At 38.0% G+C, this 19322-nt stretch overlaps 2 protein-coding genes across 3 annotated transcripts; both read left to right on the top strand.

Annotated features, from left to right (window-relative positions):
- The first annotated feature begins 3175 nt into the window (after positions 1–3175).
- On the top strand, positions 3176–8585 carry LOC116332093. The gene is made up of 4 exons (XM_039602640.1): positions 3176–3325; positions 5251–5550; positions 5635–5919; positions 8138–8585. The coding sequence occupies exons 1-4, from the start codon at positions 3277–3279 to the stop codon at positions 8245–8247; spliced, it is 744 nt and encodes a 247-aa protein (XP_039458574.1). The 5' UTR covers positions 3176–3276; the 3' UTR covers positions 8248–8585.
- Positions 8586–14078: 5493 nt separating this feature from the next.
- On the top strand, positions 14079–19322 carry LOC116332076. 2 transcript variants are annotated; one of them, XM_039602659.1, is made up of 4 exons: positions 14079–14192; positions 15636–15935; positions 16023–16307; positions 18050–19322. In XM_039602659.1, exons 1-4 carry the CDS (start codon positions 14144–14146, stop codon positions 18157–18159), a joined length of 744 nt encoding a protein of 247 aa, XP_039458593.1. In that variant the 5' UTR covers positions 14079–14143; the 3' UTR covers positions 18160–19322. The 2 variants fall into 2 exon arrangements, with proteins under 2 accessions (XP_039458593.1, XP_039458594.1); XM_039602660.1 differs by lacking the exon at positions 18050–19322 and adding an exon at positions 17396–17457.

The following is a 19322-nucleotide window of genomic DNA, read 5'->3' as shown; positions in this document are numbered from 1 at the left end:
AATGCAAAGTTGAAATAGAGCATGGTGGGTGAGGGGACTCGCCCAGTTTGAACTGGCCTATTATGGCAGCCCCTCTCTATATCAGTGCATTTGTCATATGACTGGGTTTAGTTTAGTGGCCTAAACAGTAAGCCCTATAAGACCTAACCTATTAGAGCTATTTACAATAAAATGGATTAATACTCAGATTTCTACCTTTACTGTTTCTACGTTTACTGAAAGGGAATGTCCACATTTTTTGTCCACATTCCACATTTTCAAAAGGGGCAAACCACGAGCAACATTCAGAGAAATCTAAAAAGCTGGACACAGAACTAAAAGAAAGTAATTTGTTTTTACTGAAATTACAGTGAGCTAAAAATGGTATTCAGAAAGCTCACAAAAATGAAATTTGCTTTGTTTATTAACTTTTCATGTACATATGCATTCAAAACCTTTTTTTTGGAAAAGGTTTAACTTTATTTTCAGACTTTATCAACATATTTAAATAAGTGTAAAAAGGGCAATGAAGTAGATTCATGTGTTCACATTTGCAATGAAAGAATGTGCGGTTTCAATAGGACAAACGTGACAGTGCTCCAGGTTTAACACTCTGCTGCTGTTGTTGGTGTAAAACATTTCATGTTGTACATTGGAGCTATGAAAGCCAGAGACTGTACATTGCCTTCCTTTATCATACTGACACTGTTGTTCTGCACCGAGACACCAGGTAAGAAATGTTATGTCTAAATAACCAGAAAGCAGTTTAGGATTTAAAAAAAAAAAAAATCCTAAATTGCTTTTAAAAATATCACTCTAAGTGAAAACTGTGATAATTGTGATATTAGTGTGGATGGGTTTGCGTCATTTCTTATGCGCAAATTTACAAAATGATCAATAATGCTTGAAAATATATTTCAGTGATATTCTATTATGTGACTTCTGTTCTTTCCAGGGTGCAGTGCAGTGACTTTTGTGTTTGTACAGAAGGGAAAAGATGTACTGATGTGAAGGAAGATGAAATTCCAAAATATTTGTTTATTTTTCAATGGACATTTAAGGTTGACAATATTTTAATAACATTTTCACTTGGTAGAGAACCAACAGTCACTGATGAATACTCTGGAAGGGTTGAGTTTTCTGTGAGAAATCACTGTGAAACTGAAGAATCTTCAAGAGGCAGACAGTGGAGTTTATAGGGCCTAAAGCTAACTACCAACTGCAGACGATGGAGTTATACACGTACCAGCTAAGTCACTTGGCGAAGCAGCAGACACCTTAACGGTACATCTAAATGATGTCCAAAATGGCTGGAACAAAATCATCTTGTACTGAACTTTTTAAAAACTGTTTCTATGTGTTTTTCTATTAGGAAACAAAGTTCATCTGATGATTTTAAAGTCAAGTTAGGGAACGAAGAAATAAAGGAGGTCAAAGATTTTAAGTTTTTGATGATGATGTTGATGATGATCATTTTGATTTTTTTCTTAAAATAACACTTCTTTCATTTAAAGAAATTAATAATTGACACGACCTTCTCACACCAAAGAGTGAATTGTAACTTCACAGAACGAGAATAAATATTTTTCTGGATGCTATTTTATTGTTTCTGACTACTAGTTTAAGAGTAAAACAAGCAAATTAAGTTATTTGTATACCTGCTTTGCACATTGTCGGTCTATAAAATTTAGACAAAACAATCACTACTAGTCAAATTCTGTTAGAAAAATTAATTGTTCTTTACAGCTGATTGACTCAGAGTTTAATCTGTTTGTTTTACCTTTTCTTTGTGTTGCAGGTTCTGGGAGTCTCTCTGATGGTATATCTGTCTGTTTGGTAAAGACGGTTGTTTTCTCTGTGGGTCTGATAATCATGGTGTTTGCTGTCATCAGTGTCCACATCACAGAGAAATTTGAGAGGCAAAAATAAGTACTGCATCAATTACACTGTACATATAGTTCAGCCTTCTATAAAAAACTTAAAGTTTCATAAAAGTTTTTTTAAACTTCTTCTCTAACCACTTGTATCCTGTTTCGTTGTTTGTAATTTGTTGCATATGCTGTATAAAAGCAATATATGCTCTGAGTGTTGTTCATACAAAAATATCATAAATATGATTTAGAAATTTTGAAAATAAGACTTTGCAAGTGTTTTATAACAAAGTTTTACAGTTTTACAGACTAGAATTTACTAATATTCACTCATCACTTGATAATTTTATACTAAATGTAAAATTAATTAAAGTGCATACATAGTACATATAAACATGGTCACGTCAAAATGGGTCAAAAAAGACATTTGTGATAAAAGTGCTGAATAATTTATAAAAAATAAAGGTTATGTATCACTTTTTAAAGAAAATTGTGTTTTTTAAGTTTTTTTTTAAATACAACTTTCTTCTCTCTTGGATCGGCTGGAGTGTGTTTCTGATTTTCAATTCAATTCAATTCAATTCAATTTTATTTATATAGCACCAAATCACAACAAAACTCGCCTCAAGGTGCTTTATATTGTACAGTATATCCTATAATAATAGATATAGAGAAAAACCCAACAATCATGTATCACTGTGTTTCTTTTCCACAATGTAGTGTTAACAGCTCTGAACCCTGAACTTTCTTCAGTGTAACCAGAAGAGGGCAGTGAGTGACTTGTGATGTGGGCTGCAGGGAGATCATAGGTTTAGAAATTTTATTTTCAGCTGTTAATATATAAACTTTTCTCATTTATGTTTGGTTAGGGGGGATTTTGGGGATGTTCATAACTAGTGTACAGGATAATTCCAGCAAGAACTAAATCCAGAATTTTACATTATCAATGAAAAACCCACAGACATCTGATATTTCATGAAGTTAATTCCTGCAGCCTAAATGCAATCAGATCATCATATTACATCTTCTGCTTTGATCGGCCTGATTGGACTCTGTCTTTAAAAACTCCTGTAATCGCACCGTGACTTGCAGTGCACGGGACTCGCACATTAGCTCACTAACTCTCACACATGACCCCAAAAATCTGCAGGAAGAAATCAATAAAAGTTTGTTCATGCAGGCTGATACTGTCAGACTGAGTCATGGCTTCTGTTTTGCCATCTCTTTCTGCTCAAAGGCAGTGTTACTGTGAAACCATGGTTATCTCAGAGCTAAAACTAGCACAGCTCAAAGATAGTTCACTTTTGCACTGTTGGTCTGTGTAGAGGAAGAACGCAGCTGTGAGAAGGGGCTGACTCTGTTCTGCTGTCAGTGGTGTAAAACACTTCCACGTTGTTGCATTTCAGAGAAACCTCGAGACTCTAGAATGATTTTCTTTGTGATTCTTGTGTTGCTGTCCTGCACTGAGGCTGAAGGTAGGAAAAAAATGTCTAAATATTAGCACACATATAGTAGCAGTATATAACAACTGCTTCTTTAATTCAACAGGGACAGAACCGACAAAGATGAAAAGTGCAAATGTTTTCTTTTATAATAGTGTTCACTACAAAAAGTATCTTTCATTTTTTGCAGCAGGTAAAAGACTTGATTAATGTCTCGAACTACATTAGTCAAGAGTTTAATTAGAGCTGTGTCTTTGACAGGCTGAATAAGCTCTGACAAGTTAGTCAATCTAAAAATAGTCACTTCCTCTTTCTTGCAGTGACTCTGTTTCCTGGTTCTGAAAGAAAATAAAACCAACACATCCGAAGCACAAACAATGAGCTTATGTTCCCGTGTAAACCAGTGTGTCCTAACAAGCCAATTTTGGTTTTGGTGGGAGGGGAGGGAAAAAACACTGTGGAAGAAATGTCATTGTGTCTCAGATAATGTTTTTCAAAATAGTTCTCTGTCCTGGGTGAAGATGTGCTATTGAATTATTAAAAGAGAAGTAGTGTAAATGGAGAATCTTGAGAATTATTAAGCACTGTCCTGTTATATGAGTTATATGTTTGCTAATTAAAGCAAAGAATATAAGATACATTTATTTGAAAAGTTCAAAACAACATCAGAGTTAAAGGCTGATTTCAGGCACAGATGAGGAGCAACTGCTGCCACCTTTTCATATTTTGACCTCTTAAAAACACTGTGAACTGTGTAAAATCTCACCCTGCTATAAAAGAGGTATTAGAGCTGTTTAATAATTCATTTTAAAGCAACTAATTCCCCATTAATTTCCAATCATAATAAAAAAAAAACACTATAAAAATAATAAAAACAAATGAGGTGTGAGTAGAAGACTTTATGTCTTACGTCTCTCTTCAGGTCTTTATAGGGTCTGAAAATGTGCTTGTACTTCATGGAATTAACTTACATCTGCCATCAGTTGTAGTAGAGAAATAGAAACTTAATTTACTACCAAAAAACAGTTATTATCAAGATGCAATAGTGTTTGACAGTGTTGAAGGATAGGAGGAGTTACAGACTAGAAACAGACAGTTTGGGTCTGAAAGGTTAAGATTAATGCTTTCAAATGTTGTGTAACTTCATCTCAGTCTTCTTTTCATTTTTCATGGTTGATTCCTTCATTGATGATTTTTGGTTAAATTTGGTGACAACACTTACAACATCAACAATAATTAAAAAAAAAAAACCAGTTACTCACTATAATAATTTTATCTCACTGAGCATTAAATCAGAGAATCAGGAAGTTGAAAGGTGCAGGTGGACAAAAAAATGACAAACATGTTTTTTTGAGTGTGTGGGAGGCCAAGAATGCAACTGACCTTTGGTTGACGTATAAACTAGAGTGAAAGATTGCTGGAACTCTTTCACAGCTGTTAATTTAGTAGTAAGACTAGATTGGTGTCATATATTTGCTCATATCTCAAGATATGAGAGGTGGGCTGTGCGAAGTGAGATGGAAGCTGTATCTCATAACAAGTTCAGGTTTTCCACAACAGCTTTATCTGAAATGTGAAACTGATTATTGTTTGGTGGATGCTACAAACACAAGCAGTTAGCTGTGACTACACAATAATGAAAATAATCAAACAATAGGGAGGAGCAGCAGGTGGTGTCAGGGGAGGTTGACCAACAAAGATGGTCTCCATCGTCCAATCATGCCTCCCCCTGTGTGAGTAGGTTACCAGGACCTCATCAAAGTGCTTTGTGAGGTGTGCAGAGCAGGACAAGGCAGGTGAAAAGCTGTGGTGAAAAAAAATATAACAAAAAAACAAAACATTCACAACACTGCAACACCATGTGTGTCAGGTCCTTTTTGTGTTGCATTTGTGTTTGATTTAACATAATTGGAGCTGGATGTTCATGACTGATATTTTTTTTTTTTCTTTTCTTTTAGGTCTCCAACATGTGTTTGTGCTGCATGGAAAGGACTTACACTTGGATACAGAGAAACCTGTTAAACTTGGCGAACAGACAGATTTGTTCTGGAAAAGTAATTCCAGTAACAATATAGCTAAATGTGTTTTTAATAATGATCCAGTAGTGTTTAACAAATATGCAGGAAGGGCTGAGTTGTTTGGACCAAATTACTCTTTGAAATTAAAGAAAGTACAACACAGTGACAGTGGAGATTATAAAGCAGTTATGGTTGGGGAACGAGACCAGACTGTGGCTGAATACAAGGTCATAGTTCAAGGTAGGTTTCGTTTTACATTATTATTTTGAAATGTTGATACGTTATAGACCTGTTTTAAATACTTCCACACCTGTTGTTCCCCAGATCCAGTGACTCCTGCCAACCTGACAGTGGAGTCTGTGTCCAAGACCTCAGACTCCTGTAACCTGACTGTGACCTGCAGCACAGTGGACTTTAACATCAGCAGTAGTTTTAGATGTGATGGTAAAATCTGCTCTCATGCAGGAGAAAAGGATTTGAAGGCCACAAAAAAATTTTCCTCTTTAAGTGTTTACCTGCAGCAAGACACCATTTTCTGTAATCACAGCAACCAAGTGAGCTGGAATCAAACCATGAAGGTGCTCAAATCTTACTGTGAAACAGAGACAGGTGAGAATAAAGGTCATAATGAATGAAAAACTGAAATAACCAGATTTTTAAAGGACTTGCTGTGTGATGTTTGCATGTTGTCCCCATGTCTGACTACATGTCTTTGGATTGTGGGAAAAAGCATCCACAATCCAGTCCAAATACTTGAATTGTGAATCAGGTGTTCTGCATTCAATAAGATGCCACACAAATTATTTGTGAACATCGCAAGCCTGATACCTGCAGGTCTGACAGCAGCAGGTGTATCACTCCTCCTGTTTTCTACCTGGAGACAGCAGTCGCCTCATTGTTCTGACACACAACACCAAACTATCCACAACACGACACTCTAACTACACAAGACAAGACATTAACTGCACACTACAAACATGCTAAACGTCACAAATCTCCCACATCTCAAAACTCGCTATCTCTCTATCTTCTGCTCTCTCTCTCCCTCTCTCTCTCACTCTCACCATCACTCCTAAAATTTTCCCCTCTTCCTAAACCACCGAATGTCATGTTGCCACATCATTTTTTTGATTGGTTGACATTGTACATTTTTCCACCAACACGAAAGGGCTGTTTTTTGTTTTTTTAGTTTTTGGTCATAAGTAGAGAGTGCTTGCTAGCGCTGTCCTTAGGCAGTAAACATTACGAAACTATTGAGGAAAAAACGCCGCGTATATATTGTTTATCATGACTCTGGTTTTACGTGGCCTATCAACACAATTTAAAAACTGGTATATATCACCTTGTTGCTTTGTCATCTTGAAGTGGTCATGTGATTGGCTTACCACGACTACTTTGTTCTTCCTCAGTCAAACAGCAGCACTCATGAGATTGTTTTGCCCTCTTAGCTCCAGGTGTTGTGCTAAAAAGTGATCGTCTGCCAGAAAGTGATTGACGTCCATGTGAGCAATCCTCATTGTGAGGAACTAAAAAATTTTTAGTTCTAGTTCTTTAGTTCTTTTTAGTAATTTCTAATACTTTGCTGGCAATGACACCCCAAAGTCTTGAACTCATGGACATCATCAGATGCTGGGTTTTCTCCTTTTGTTGCTCTGCCAGGTCTTTACTGCAGAGGCGTTCAGTTGCTGTTTGTTTGTGGGCCCTTCTTGTCTTTATGGCAGACGTAGATACTCCTACCTCTTGGAGTTTGTTGTTCACTTTGTTGGCTGTGAAAATGATTCTGTAATCAGCCACCACTGTTGTCTTCCGTGGACATCCAGGTCATTTTGTATTGCTGAGTTGACTAGTGCTTTCTTTCGTTCTTTCTCAGGATGAACCAAATTGTAGATTTTGCCACTCCTAATCTTAAAGCCTTTTTTTGTTCTGTTTTTGCAGCTTAAGGATGTTGTTTCACCTGCATGGGGAGCTCCTTTGACTGCATGCTGTCTGTTCACAGCAAAATCTTCCAAACACAAGCACCACACCTTAGAATCTAAGGTCCCCAATCCCAGTCCACGAGGGCCGGTGTCCCTGCAGGTTTTAGATCTCACCCTGGGTCAACACACCTGAATCACGTGATTAGTTCATTACCAGGCCTCTGGAGATCTTCAAGACATGTTGAGATGGTAATTTATCCATTTAAATCAGCTGTGGTGGATCAAGGACACACCTAAAACCTGCAGGGACACCGGCCCTCGTGGACTGGGATTGGGGACCCCTGCCTTAGATCAACTCCAGGCCTTTTATCTGCTTCATTGATATACGAAGGAATTGCTCACACCTGCCCATGAAATAGCCTTCAAGTCAATTGTCCAATTATGTTTGGTCCCTTTAAAAAGAGTGTGGGACATGTTAAGGAGCTAAAACTCCTAAACCCTTCATGAAACCTGAGTCTACAAATTGTGTCCATGTCCATTATATAACTACAATTGGAATATGTGTATGTATTAGTGTCCAAATATATATGGACCTAACTGTATATAAACCTCAGTCCTTCCTGTGTTCTTTGTCATTGGTGTCGCTTGCTGCACTCCGTGTTGTTTGCTGTCAGTCCTGTGAGTTTCCTAGTGATGCTGCCTGTCTGAAGTTTTGGTTTTGAATATTGTTTGGAATCTAATTTAGTCAAAATAAAGGCTCGCTTTTTCTCTGGAATGCTGAATACAGTTGGGATACATTTAGAAATAAATTTCCTGTGTTTCCGAAATGTAAAACATTTCTTGAGTCAGACAAAAGAAACTGTAGTTCCAATTTGTTTAGTGTGTTTCATTATTTCTGCTCATGTCTGCAGGTATCTCCATCTGTGTGGTGAAGACAGTCGTGTTCTCTGTTGGTCTGATCATCATGGTGATTGCTGTCATCAGTGTCCACATTATGGAAAAGATTAAGAAGCGAAAATAAAGAAGAGGCTTTCCACTTACACACACATAACTTATACGGTTTTAGAAAATGTTGAAGTTATAGATACCAGTGGTAGATAACTACACAGGTTAACACATTTTGGGGGTTTGCTAATTTTTATGCAGATAACGTTTTTGGTTATACAGCACAAAATTAGGTGTTGCAAATGTTTTGTAAGTACATACGTTTACACATTTAATTCAGTTAATTTTCTGTTGAATGTAAACATAACAAATGCTCCACAAGACATGTATAGCAAACATGTTAAAAAATCTCAAATATCACACAAGGAATCTGTATCACTTTGTAAATAAAATGGTTGTTGCTCATGTTAATAACATTACAGAAGATTTCATCTTGAAAACAAAAAGTTTTGGGGGTTTAACACCTGAACTGAAGAAACTGTCAAATTAGTCAATGTAGGTTAAAAATTTTCATTTTACTTCAGTAACTTAGCTTCTTAATGTGGCGAGACAAGGGTAATTAAATAGTTTTAGTGCTTTGCCTGTAAAACTCAGTATTCCCACCATGTTTTGGGGAGCCAAAAGTACAACGCCACCTTGGTAATGTCACCCAAGGAAATGAGTAAAAGCATCAGTAAGGCACACTAAGATGACATAAGAGACGTGATTCCACAATTCAAACGATTACGTTTATTATTAGAAAAACAAAAAAATTAAAACTCTACATATCAAACCACAAAGGGAAGTGGGGTTCAGGACTGAGGCTTACCAGAAGGCTTACCAGTAATGGTTACCAGTACAAGGTAAGCATTCTCCCAGTCTCCACAAACCAAGCAAGCCTCTGCTGGGACCTGGGAGGAGTCTTTTGAATGTCGTTGGGATCAGCGAGCATGCACTGAGGAAGGGAGAAAAAGAAATATTAGAGGATGTCTTTGTCATCAGACACCTGCGCATAGCTTTGCTGGGGAGACATGACATTAGCAAGCTGGAGCTTGTGGCCCATCCGGAGAGCATAACTATAGAGACACTCAAAAATTGCTATACAAAGCTATGCAGTGGTCTCGGAGAAGTACGTCAGCCGTACAGCATCCAACTGAAACCTGGAGCTCAGCCTTTTTCCTTAAAGACACCTTAAAGGTCCCATTACCTCTGATGGATAAGGTTAAGCATGAGCTGGCTCATATGGAACAACTGAGGGTGATCAGCAGAAGTGAGGAGCCAACTGATTGGTGCTCAGGCATGGTGGCGGTACCAAAGAAGACAGAAGCCGTGCGCATAAGTGTTGACCTTACACACCTTAATGAGTCTGTGTGTCAAGAGAAAATGATGCCGCCATCGGTGGAGGAAGCACTGGGCAGATTGGCTGGAGCCAGCATATTCAGCAAGCTGGATGGTAACATGGGGTTCTGGCAAATACCTCTGATGGAAAATTCAGCCAAATACACCACTTTCATCACACAGTGGAGGCATTACTACTTCAAGAGACTGCCCTTCGGGATTGCTTCAGCACCAGAGCATTTCCAGAACAGGATGGTCACAGAGGTTACAGATGGCATGGAAGGGGTGGTTTGCCACATGGACGACGTGCTAGTCCGGGGCAGAAAACCTACCTTCTTGTTGTGGATTACACCTCGAGATTTGTGGAGATTCACACCTTCAAAGTTAGAGGATGCAGAGGGCCAATCCATCATCTCAAAGGGATTTTTGCATGTCACGGGATCCCCGAGCAGCTGGTTACACATAATGGGGCACAGTTTTTGAGGGCAGTTTTTGAGACATCATGAGCAGCCCAAAATATCCCCAAAGCAATGGCAAAGCCGAACGAGCAGTTATAACTGTCAAGAACCTATTAAGGAAAGCCCTGATCTACACTTGACTGTACTACACAGCCACCCCACTGAAGAATGGCTACAGTCCAGCCCAACTCTTGATGGGGAGACATCTTCCCACCACAGTGCCAACACTGCCATCTCTGCTTGACCCTGCACTTCCTGATAGTGTGGTTGTTGCCAGGAGGGAGGAGAGGAGGACTAAAGAGGCACAGTCATACAACCTTTGTCATCGCGCACAAAGCCACGAGGGGCTCAGTCCAGGACAAGAAGTGTGGATCACAGACCAGAGAGCCAGTGGCGCCGTTATTGGCAGCCAAACAACACCACGACAATATCTCATAGAGGGACCTCATGGGAGAACTAGGCGGAACCGTCGGCATCTTGTTCTCATGAAATAACCTCCAGACCAAACTGAGATAGTGGGGAGCCAGAATCTGTGGGAGCCAGGGAGCAGTGCTTCACGGACATTCCAGAGACAATTTCTCCAGAACTTCCATCTACACCCAGAATAAGATCTGAGACCAACCAGACTGGACTTTTGACTGGTCACATGAAAGAACAGGTTTAGATAAGAATAACCCTCTTTCATAGTAATCTTTGCACAGTAAGGGGTAAAGGTAAAAGCTAAAGTTTGTCATATTCAAATATATATGTTCAGAAGTTGGGAAATGCCGGATATGGGACGAGATAGATTAGTAAGAATTTGTTTTACTGAACAGGTTAATTAGAGTTAAGGGTTTTCGTTATATAATATTTCTTACAGGTAAGAATAGGAACAGACCTTCCAGCCACAGAGGCAGAATAACCCTCTATGGTCTGTTGAGTCAGTGGTAGTTTACCCATTGATTCTAGAAAGGGGAGATGTGGTGTAATTGCATTGCACAGTAGGATGTTAACAGAGCCAGTCAGTGTAGTTAGGCATGACGGCAGGTAGAGGGCGAGACTGGTGGGTTTGAACACAAATGGAATGTTTGAACCGAGTAAGAACGGCCGAATAAAGAGTTGGTTATGAATCATTACAGTGGACCCGTGTATAATTAAAGTAGCATGACACTTCTCACACTTAAGACTGAATTAAAAACTAAAAATACATGCTCAAAAATGTAAATATGCGGAAACACATCAGCTCATTCTGGGGGAAAATCATTCTGGATAACTTTACTGATGATGACTGTGTAATGTGTTAGGCATAAAAGGATGACACATCTTTTGATGGAAATAACAATTATCAACCTACACAGGGCTAAATTCAGAGACATCCCAAAAGTGAAAAAATGATGGGACAGGCTAAACCATTTGGCTGAAATTTCATTGCAGCAACTCAAAACGGTACTCAGTGCTTTCTATGGCTCCCACATGCTCGTGTGCATGCCTGACAGCATTGATGATAGTGTTACTGTCAAAAGAGGATATTGTATAATGTGATCAGCTATGTGAAATGTATCTTTTTATTTTATCATTAAGCACATGTCTATGTGACTTTTCACCTAGTAACTTGTGTGATGAACTTATGCAAATAGATGCTTTAAAGAACATTTAGATGTAGAGAAGTGAAACCTCAGCTCTTTTGCTAGAACATACAGATGTAGAAAAAAGGGGAAAAACCCGCTGTTTTGAGTGACGTTGTTATCTTTGTAACACACACAACACACACACACACACACACACACACACAGTACAATCTTGTATAAATAAAGGACACAGACAGTCATGAGGCGCAGATCCTGCGTTTCATGGCTGCCCTCGTGAGTTAAAGAAAATCTGCAGTGTTCGTGTGTTTTCTAACTCAGGTGTCTCAGCTGAACAAAGAACGGCAGGGTGATTTAAAGAAATCCCCTGTCAGTTACTGTGACAATGGTAAGACAAAACATACAGAAAACATGAGGAGGGATAAAATGTCAGTGGCCTCCACCTGTAAAACCATTGCTATCTTTTGGTTCTATCATTTCTGCTTCTCTAGTGCACCTGCAGTTAATTTAATTAACACTAAAGCAGCTGTTTGAGCAGTGCATTTTAATAACTTGAAAGTGGGTTTTACTGTTTTTCATATACTACTGTAGTTAATCAATGAACAAAATTACAGGCTTTAGGGTAAAAGAAGAAAACTAAATCATTTCCATATGGTGCACACCATCAGTAACTGCTTTTCATATTCTGTATGAGAAACTCGTGAGTGTCACAGTTTGGGTCTACTTTGTTTTTTGGGGTTTTTTTTGCCTGTTCTTTGTGTTGCAGGTTGTGAGTCTCTATCATCTGTGTGGTGAACATTTTCATTTTACACATTTGGATGCCAATGCAAACTTGCTTGAAAAGAACTCCACAAACCATCTATGATAGAGTTACTAATTATTTTTGATGAAATAGTCAAAAGTCACATATGTACTAAAACTATCTTTTTTATTATATACTGTCTGTATATCGAACTACAGTCATTATATCATAAAGACTCTTTTAAGGCAGAATAATTTTACAAATGCTTTTGTTGAAATACAGTCATATTTTGACATTATTTTATAATAGAATTATGGAAAAAACACAAAACCATGTAAATTTTGTTTTAACAGCTGAATTCAGCTGAAATTCAGATCTACTGGAATATGTTACGAAACTGGGGTGCAAACTGAAGTATGGCAAAAGCAAACTTCTCTCTTGTCCTGCTACTTTTATTTCTCTTTCTTGTTCTCGATCTGTGAAAAGATGCAACTTCCTTTTTCTTGTATTACACATCTGTTTTTTTTTGTGCAAGCATTTTTGCTTAACATGCAAAACCTAAAGGATGTTACAGCCTAAAGAGGATTTTGGTATCACTCCAAATGCAGCTCGTGGCACAAATGGCGGACCTGACCACACACAACGCTTTTTAGCATCTTTATTAACTCACACTCGACTGCAGCTTTCCAGCTGATTAAAGCAGATTAAATTTCAATATTAAACGTTAAAAATCAGATACTCTGAAACAATTTCAATCATCATGTTTATATTGTTGTCCTTTCTGTAGTTCATGGGGAAAGTTAAGACACTGACCAATAACAATAATACATTTTCATTTTTATTACCCATTAACAAAGTCCACCAAATGCCTACTTTGTGAATAAAAATACTTTTTGCTGGTGTTAAAAATGTTGTTGAGGCTTTTATCTCAGGGAAAAAGCATTTGGGAGGTTAAGCAGGTTTTTGACTTTGGAATATGCGCTTCTTTGATATCACCCTCATAGGGTAGTGGATGACTTTGGAGGCAGGCTACATTGCCGAGCAGAAAATATACAGATTAATAGTGTTTTTGTGCTATTTTAATGTTTGTCAGTTTTGAGGGACCAGCACCCCAATACAGGTAGTCTGGATTGGCTCTCTGCTTAAAAAGTCACTTATCCCTGATGGGTCTTACCCAGTAGACAATGCAAAACTTAGATAGAGCCTGATGGGTGTTCTAACTACCGCTCTCTCCCAACTTACTACTCCACTGACTCTGGTAAAAATTGAGCATTAGTAGCCATGGAGGTCCGGTATCTATCAGCCACACCTATTATGACAGCTCCTCTCTAGATCAGTGCACCTGTCGTATGACTGGGTTTAGTTTAGTGGCCTAAACAGAATGCCCAATGGTCTGTTAATTTTCAAGGGCTGGACTGACCTGTAAGAGGTTATTTACAATAAAATGAGTTAATACTCAGATTTCCACCTCTACTATTCTACAAAGGGAAGGGAATGTCCACATTTTAAACTTTAGTCGTGGGATCTCACTGTAACCTGCAGTGCACGGGACTCTGACATAAACAGAACATTTAAAATGTGGACCCAAAATCTGCAGGAAAATCAATCAATAAAAGTTTGTTCTTGCCACCTGATACGGGTCAGACTGAGTCATGGTTTCTGGTTTGTTGTCTCTTTCTGCTCAAAGGCAGTGTTACTGTGAAACCATGGTTATCTCAGGTTATTTCTCGACAACTGGCACAGCTCAAAGATAGTTCACTTTTGCACTGTTGGTCTGTGTCAAGTCTAGAGGAACAACGCAATTATTAGAAGGGGCTGACCCTGTTCTGCTGTCAGTGGTATAAAACACTTCCACGTTGTTGCATTTCAGAGAAACTTCGAGACTCTAGAATGATTTTCTTTGTGATTCTTGTGTTGCTGTCCTGCACTGAGGCTGAAGGTAGGAAACAAATGTCTAATTATTAGCACACATACAGTAGAAGTATATAGCAACTGCTTCCTTAATTCAACAGGGACAGAACTGACAAAGATGAAAAGTGCCAATGTTTTCTTTTATAATAGTGTTCACTACAAAAGGTATCTGTTATTGTGTTGCAGCGGGTGAAAGACTTGATTAATGTCTCAAAGTACATCACAGTTTAATCAGAGCTGTGTCTTTGACAGCCTGAATAAGGTTTGACAAGTTTGTTCATCTAAAAATAGTCACTTCCTCTTTCTTGCAGTGACTCAGTTTGTGTGCTAGAAGGTTTCCTGGTTCTGAGAGAAAATAAAACCAGCACAACCAAAGCTTTCAATACAGAGCTTTAGAAGCATTGAACACTGCAGTTTGAGGCTGATTTCAGACACAGATGAGGAGTAACTGCTGCCACCTTTTCATACTTTGACCTTTCAACAACACATGAGAAAAACTGTAAAATCTTAAACAACTAATTGTCCAATAATTTCCAATGATAATAAAAAGCAATATAAATATAATAAATAAAACAACGTGTGAGTACATGATTTTTACGTCTTTATAGGGTCTGAGAACATGTTTGTACTTAACAGAACAGACCTACATGTGGACATAAAAAAAATCTGTTGTAGTAGACAAAAAGAAACTTCATTTACTACCACTAACAATGTTGGTAACTATGATTATAAAGATGCAATCGTGTTTGACACATGTGAAGGACAGTCGAGTTATTTAGACAAAGTTAGTCTTTGCTTTTAAACTAAAAAATAGATAAACAGGAAATACTGTGTAATGTTCAAGCAGACAGTTGGGGTCTGAAATATTAAGAGTAAGGATTTCAAGTGTTTTATTACTTTATCTCAGTCTTCATTTCATTTTTCATGGTTGACTCCTTCATGGCCGATTTGTGGTTTGGTTCTTTGACGTGGTCTGGGAGCAGACACATTCTGTACAGGTTTGGGGGGTTGTAGCTTCCCTATTTCTGTCATGGAGGGAAGCAGAGATAGTTTAATGAATTTGGGCAACTCTAGATATTAGAGCTGCACCATCCAAAGTTGTGTGGAAGTCATAACTTCTAATAGGAACTGATTTTCACAAGAAGGTTAATCTGTGAAGTCCATATTTTATTGTTGGAAATGATCTCAACAAACAGTAACTGAAGGACGATGTGTGGCAAGTTACACACAAATCTATATTCATTTTAGAAATGTCTGATTGGTGTAAGGGTGTTTTATTACAGCTGAATAACAATTAAACATATTTACACTAATAAATGTGTTTAATTATAAACATATAAACAGATTACACAAAATTGTTGACAAAACAATAATAAAAATACTAAAAAAAATTACTGTATTTAATTTGAGAGACTTCCAGTTACATGTTAATAAGATGATTCTGACATCAGGTTTGTTGTTTTTCTTTTAGGGCTCCAACATGTGTTTCTCCTCCATGGAAAGGACTTACACCTGGATATAAAGAAATCTGTTGTACTAGACAAAAAAACTGATTTGTTCTGGAAATTTAATGAAACTAACAATGTAGCTAAATATGGTTTTAATAATGATCCAATAGTGTATGACAAATATGCAGGAAGGGCTGAGCTCTTTGGACAAAATTACTCTTTGGTATTAAAGAATGTGCAACACAGTGACAGTGGAGATTATACTGCAGTCTTGTCTGGGGGACAAGACTACATGGTAGCTGAATACAAGGTCATAATCCAAGGTAGGTCTCGTTTTTCATTTTCCTTTTGAAATGTTGATAAGGTACAGTACAGACTTGTTTTAAAACTCTATGCCTGTTACTCTTCAGATCCAGTGTCTCCAGTTAACCTGACAGTGGACTCTGTGTCTGGCAGTTCAGACTCCTGTAACCTCATTGTGACCTGCAGCACAGTGGATTCTCAAATCAGCAGCATTTTCACATGTGATGCCCAAAACTGCTCTCTGGTAGAAAAAGGAAGCTTTAAAGCCAAAACCTATTCTTCCAATCTCGTTGTCTATTTGCAGCAAAGCTTCATCATCTGTAATCACAGCAACCAAGTGAGCGTGGAACAGACTAAGAAGGACATTAAACTTTATTGCAAGGAAAAACCAGGTAAGATTTAAAGACACCACATTCATTTGTACATTCTGCAAAATCATGTCTTGACCCTTTGGTGGGACAGTTGTAACCAATCAGCTGTCTTATAATGAGCACATCCACTCAGAAGTTACCAGAAATTTTGAAGCTTGTGTCTGCTTCTATTGACCTGGAATACAATTTCAATTACAATCTCAAAACCTGTGCTAAATACCTTAGTAGTAGTTGACTGCTTGAAGAATAATTCTGGTTGGCATGAGAAATATTCCATATGTACATCACCAAATTTGACAGTTATTATCTTTCTTTTGATAAGAAAATCTAAAATATTCTGAATACTAGAGTGTAAGGTCGATGGCAAAAACTTGCATTGTGGTGGCCCACCAGAGGGCTCCACTCACACCCAGGTGAGGGGTTTCGCTGGGTTTTGCGTGCAATGTGTTTAGTTCATGTTTGGTGGTCAATAAAGTCGGAGGAAAAAGCCAGACCTCCTGTGTTGTCTGTACCTTCACTCCACAGCATTAGATTTTTAAGGATGACAACAAAACCTGCTCAGAAAATCACAATCTCTAATGCTTCTATCGGTGCCTATTTACTGAATAAATAAGTCATTTGTAACTATAGCAACCAGGTCACAACTAAATTAGGTCAACCTAAATTGGTTCTGTACATTACCACAATGAATTTAAATGAAACAACTCAGATGTAGTTGAAGTGCAGACTTTAAGCTTTAATTCAGTGGGTTGAACAAAAAGACTGTAAAATGTGAGGAACTAAAATTCTTTAGCTCCTCACAATGAATTCATTTCAGGAGCCCAAGATTAATGTTAATTAATATGTTAATTTCTAATACTTTGCTGGAAATGACACCGTGAAGTATTTTGATTTTGATGATGTCCATGTCCATCTGGATTTTCTCCTTTTTTATGCTCTGCCAGGTCTTTACTGCAGAGGCTTTCAGTTGCTGTTTGTTTGTGGGCCTTTCTTCTCTTTATTGCTGAGTTGATCAGTGCTTTCTTTCTTTCTCAGGTATACCAAATTGTAGATTTTGCAACTCCTAATCTTAAAGCCGTTTCTCAAATGGGATTTTTCTGTTTTCGCAGCTTAAGGATGTTGTTTCACCTGCATGGAGAGCTCCTTTGACTGCATGTTGTCTGTTCACAGCAAAATTTCAAAAGCACCACACCTTAGATCAACTCCAGGCCTTTTATCTGCTTAATTGATAATAACATATGAAGGAATTGCTCACACCTGCCCATGAAATGACCTTCGAGTCAATTGTCCAATTACGTTTGGCCCCTTTAAAAAGAGTGTGGGACATGTTAAGGAGCTAAAGGAGGAGAGTCTACGCATTGTGTCCATGTCCATTATATAACTTTAATTAGAATATGTTTCAATAAACATGTTAAAAAAATTGTGTCAGTGTCCAAATATATATGGACCTAACTGTATATACACTTCAGTCCTCCCTGTGTCCTTTGTCATGGTGTCGCTTGCTGCACTCTGTGTTGTTTGCTGTCAGGCCTGTGAGTTTCTTACTCATGCTTCCTGTCTGAAGTTTTGGTTTTGAATATTGTTTGGAATCTAATTTAGTCACAATAAAGGCTCGCTTTTTCTCTGGAATGCTGAATACAGTTGGGATACATTTAGAAATAAATTTCCTGTGTTTCCGAAATGTAAAACATTTCTTGAGTCAGACAAAAGCAACTGTATGTAATTTATTTAGTGTGTTTCATTATTTCTGCTCATGTCTGCAGGTATCTCCATCTGTGTGGTGAAGACAGTCGTGTTCTCTGTTGGTCTGATCATCATGGTGATTGCTGTCATCAGTGTCCACATTATGGAGAAGATTAAGAAGCGAAAATAGAGAAGAGGCTTTCCACTTACGCATATAACTTATACGGTTTTAGAAAATGTTGAAGTTATAGATACCAGTGGTCGATAACTACACAGGTTAACACATTTTGGGCGTTTCCAAACGTTAAAAATTCTGAAATACCACACAGGGAATCTGTATCATTTTGTAAATAAAATGCTTGTTGCTTATGTTAATAATATCACAGAAGGTTTCATCTTGAAAACAAAACTTTTGGGGGTCTGACCCCTGAACTGAGGAAATTGTCAAATTAGTCGATGTAGGCTAAAAATTTGCATTTTACTTCAATAACTTCTTCTGCTTCTTAATGTATCACAAGGGTAAATAAATAGTTTTAATGCTTTGCCTGTAACACTCACTATTCTCACCATGGTTTGGGCAGCCAAAAGTTGTCAACAACACCACTTTGGGAATGTCACCCAAGGAAATGAGTAAAAGCTTCAGTAAGGCGCATTAAGATGAGGTGAGAGACATGAGTCCTCCCCTTCAAAAGTTTTAGCCTATTTTTAGGGAAAAAAAAATTTTTTTTAAACTCTACACATCCAACCACAAAGGGAAGTGGGGTTCAGGACTGAGGGAACCCAGCACCACACACAGACACACAGAAGACCCATCATTGCATTCAGCTCTCAGCCTGGATGCAAAGGGAACAAAATCAGCAGGATTATACACAAAAAGGAAGAGAATACCTTAAACTTTACATAACAAATCCTTTAACCAAAGAACAATCCTTAACAAAAAAGATACAGTTAAACAATGCTTAATCAAATAAACATAATACAAAGTTAACTACTGGTTTACACACACACACATTAAAATGTTTAAGGCCCTAAGGAGTCAAACACGGTTGCTGCTCAAGTGGCCGAACGGTGTGCAAAGAAAAGCTGAACGAAACAGAAAAACAACTAAAGCGACCCAATATTGTGTCCGTTGGTCTATGACCATTTGTGGACATCTATACGACGTCCAAACTAGGTCCACAATTTGAACATCTAACCATGACCCAACTTGGACGTCAATATGACGTTCAACATTTGGACTCTCCTCCATGCCTGCTTCAATCTCCTCCATGCCTGCTTCATGCCCTGGGGGACGGGGCTATGGGCCTCCACACCCTCTAGCAGACCGTTACATGGGGAAACCTTTTGTATACA

The sequence above is a fragment of the Oreochromis aureus genome, linkage group 18 (genome assembly GCF_013358895.1).
Source record: "Oreochromis aureus strain Israel breed Guangdong linkage group 18, ZZ_aureus, whole genome shotgun sequence".
Taxonomy (NCBI): domain Eukaryota; kingdom Metazoa; phylum Chordata; class Actinopteri; order Cichliformes; family Cichlidae; genus Oreochromis; species Oreochromis aureus.
Note: the sequence above shows the minus strand (reverse complement) of the source record. Positions and strands in the feature narration are given on the sequence as shown.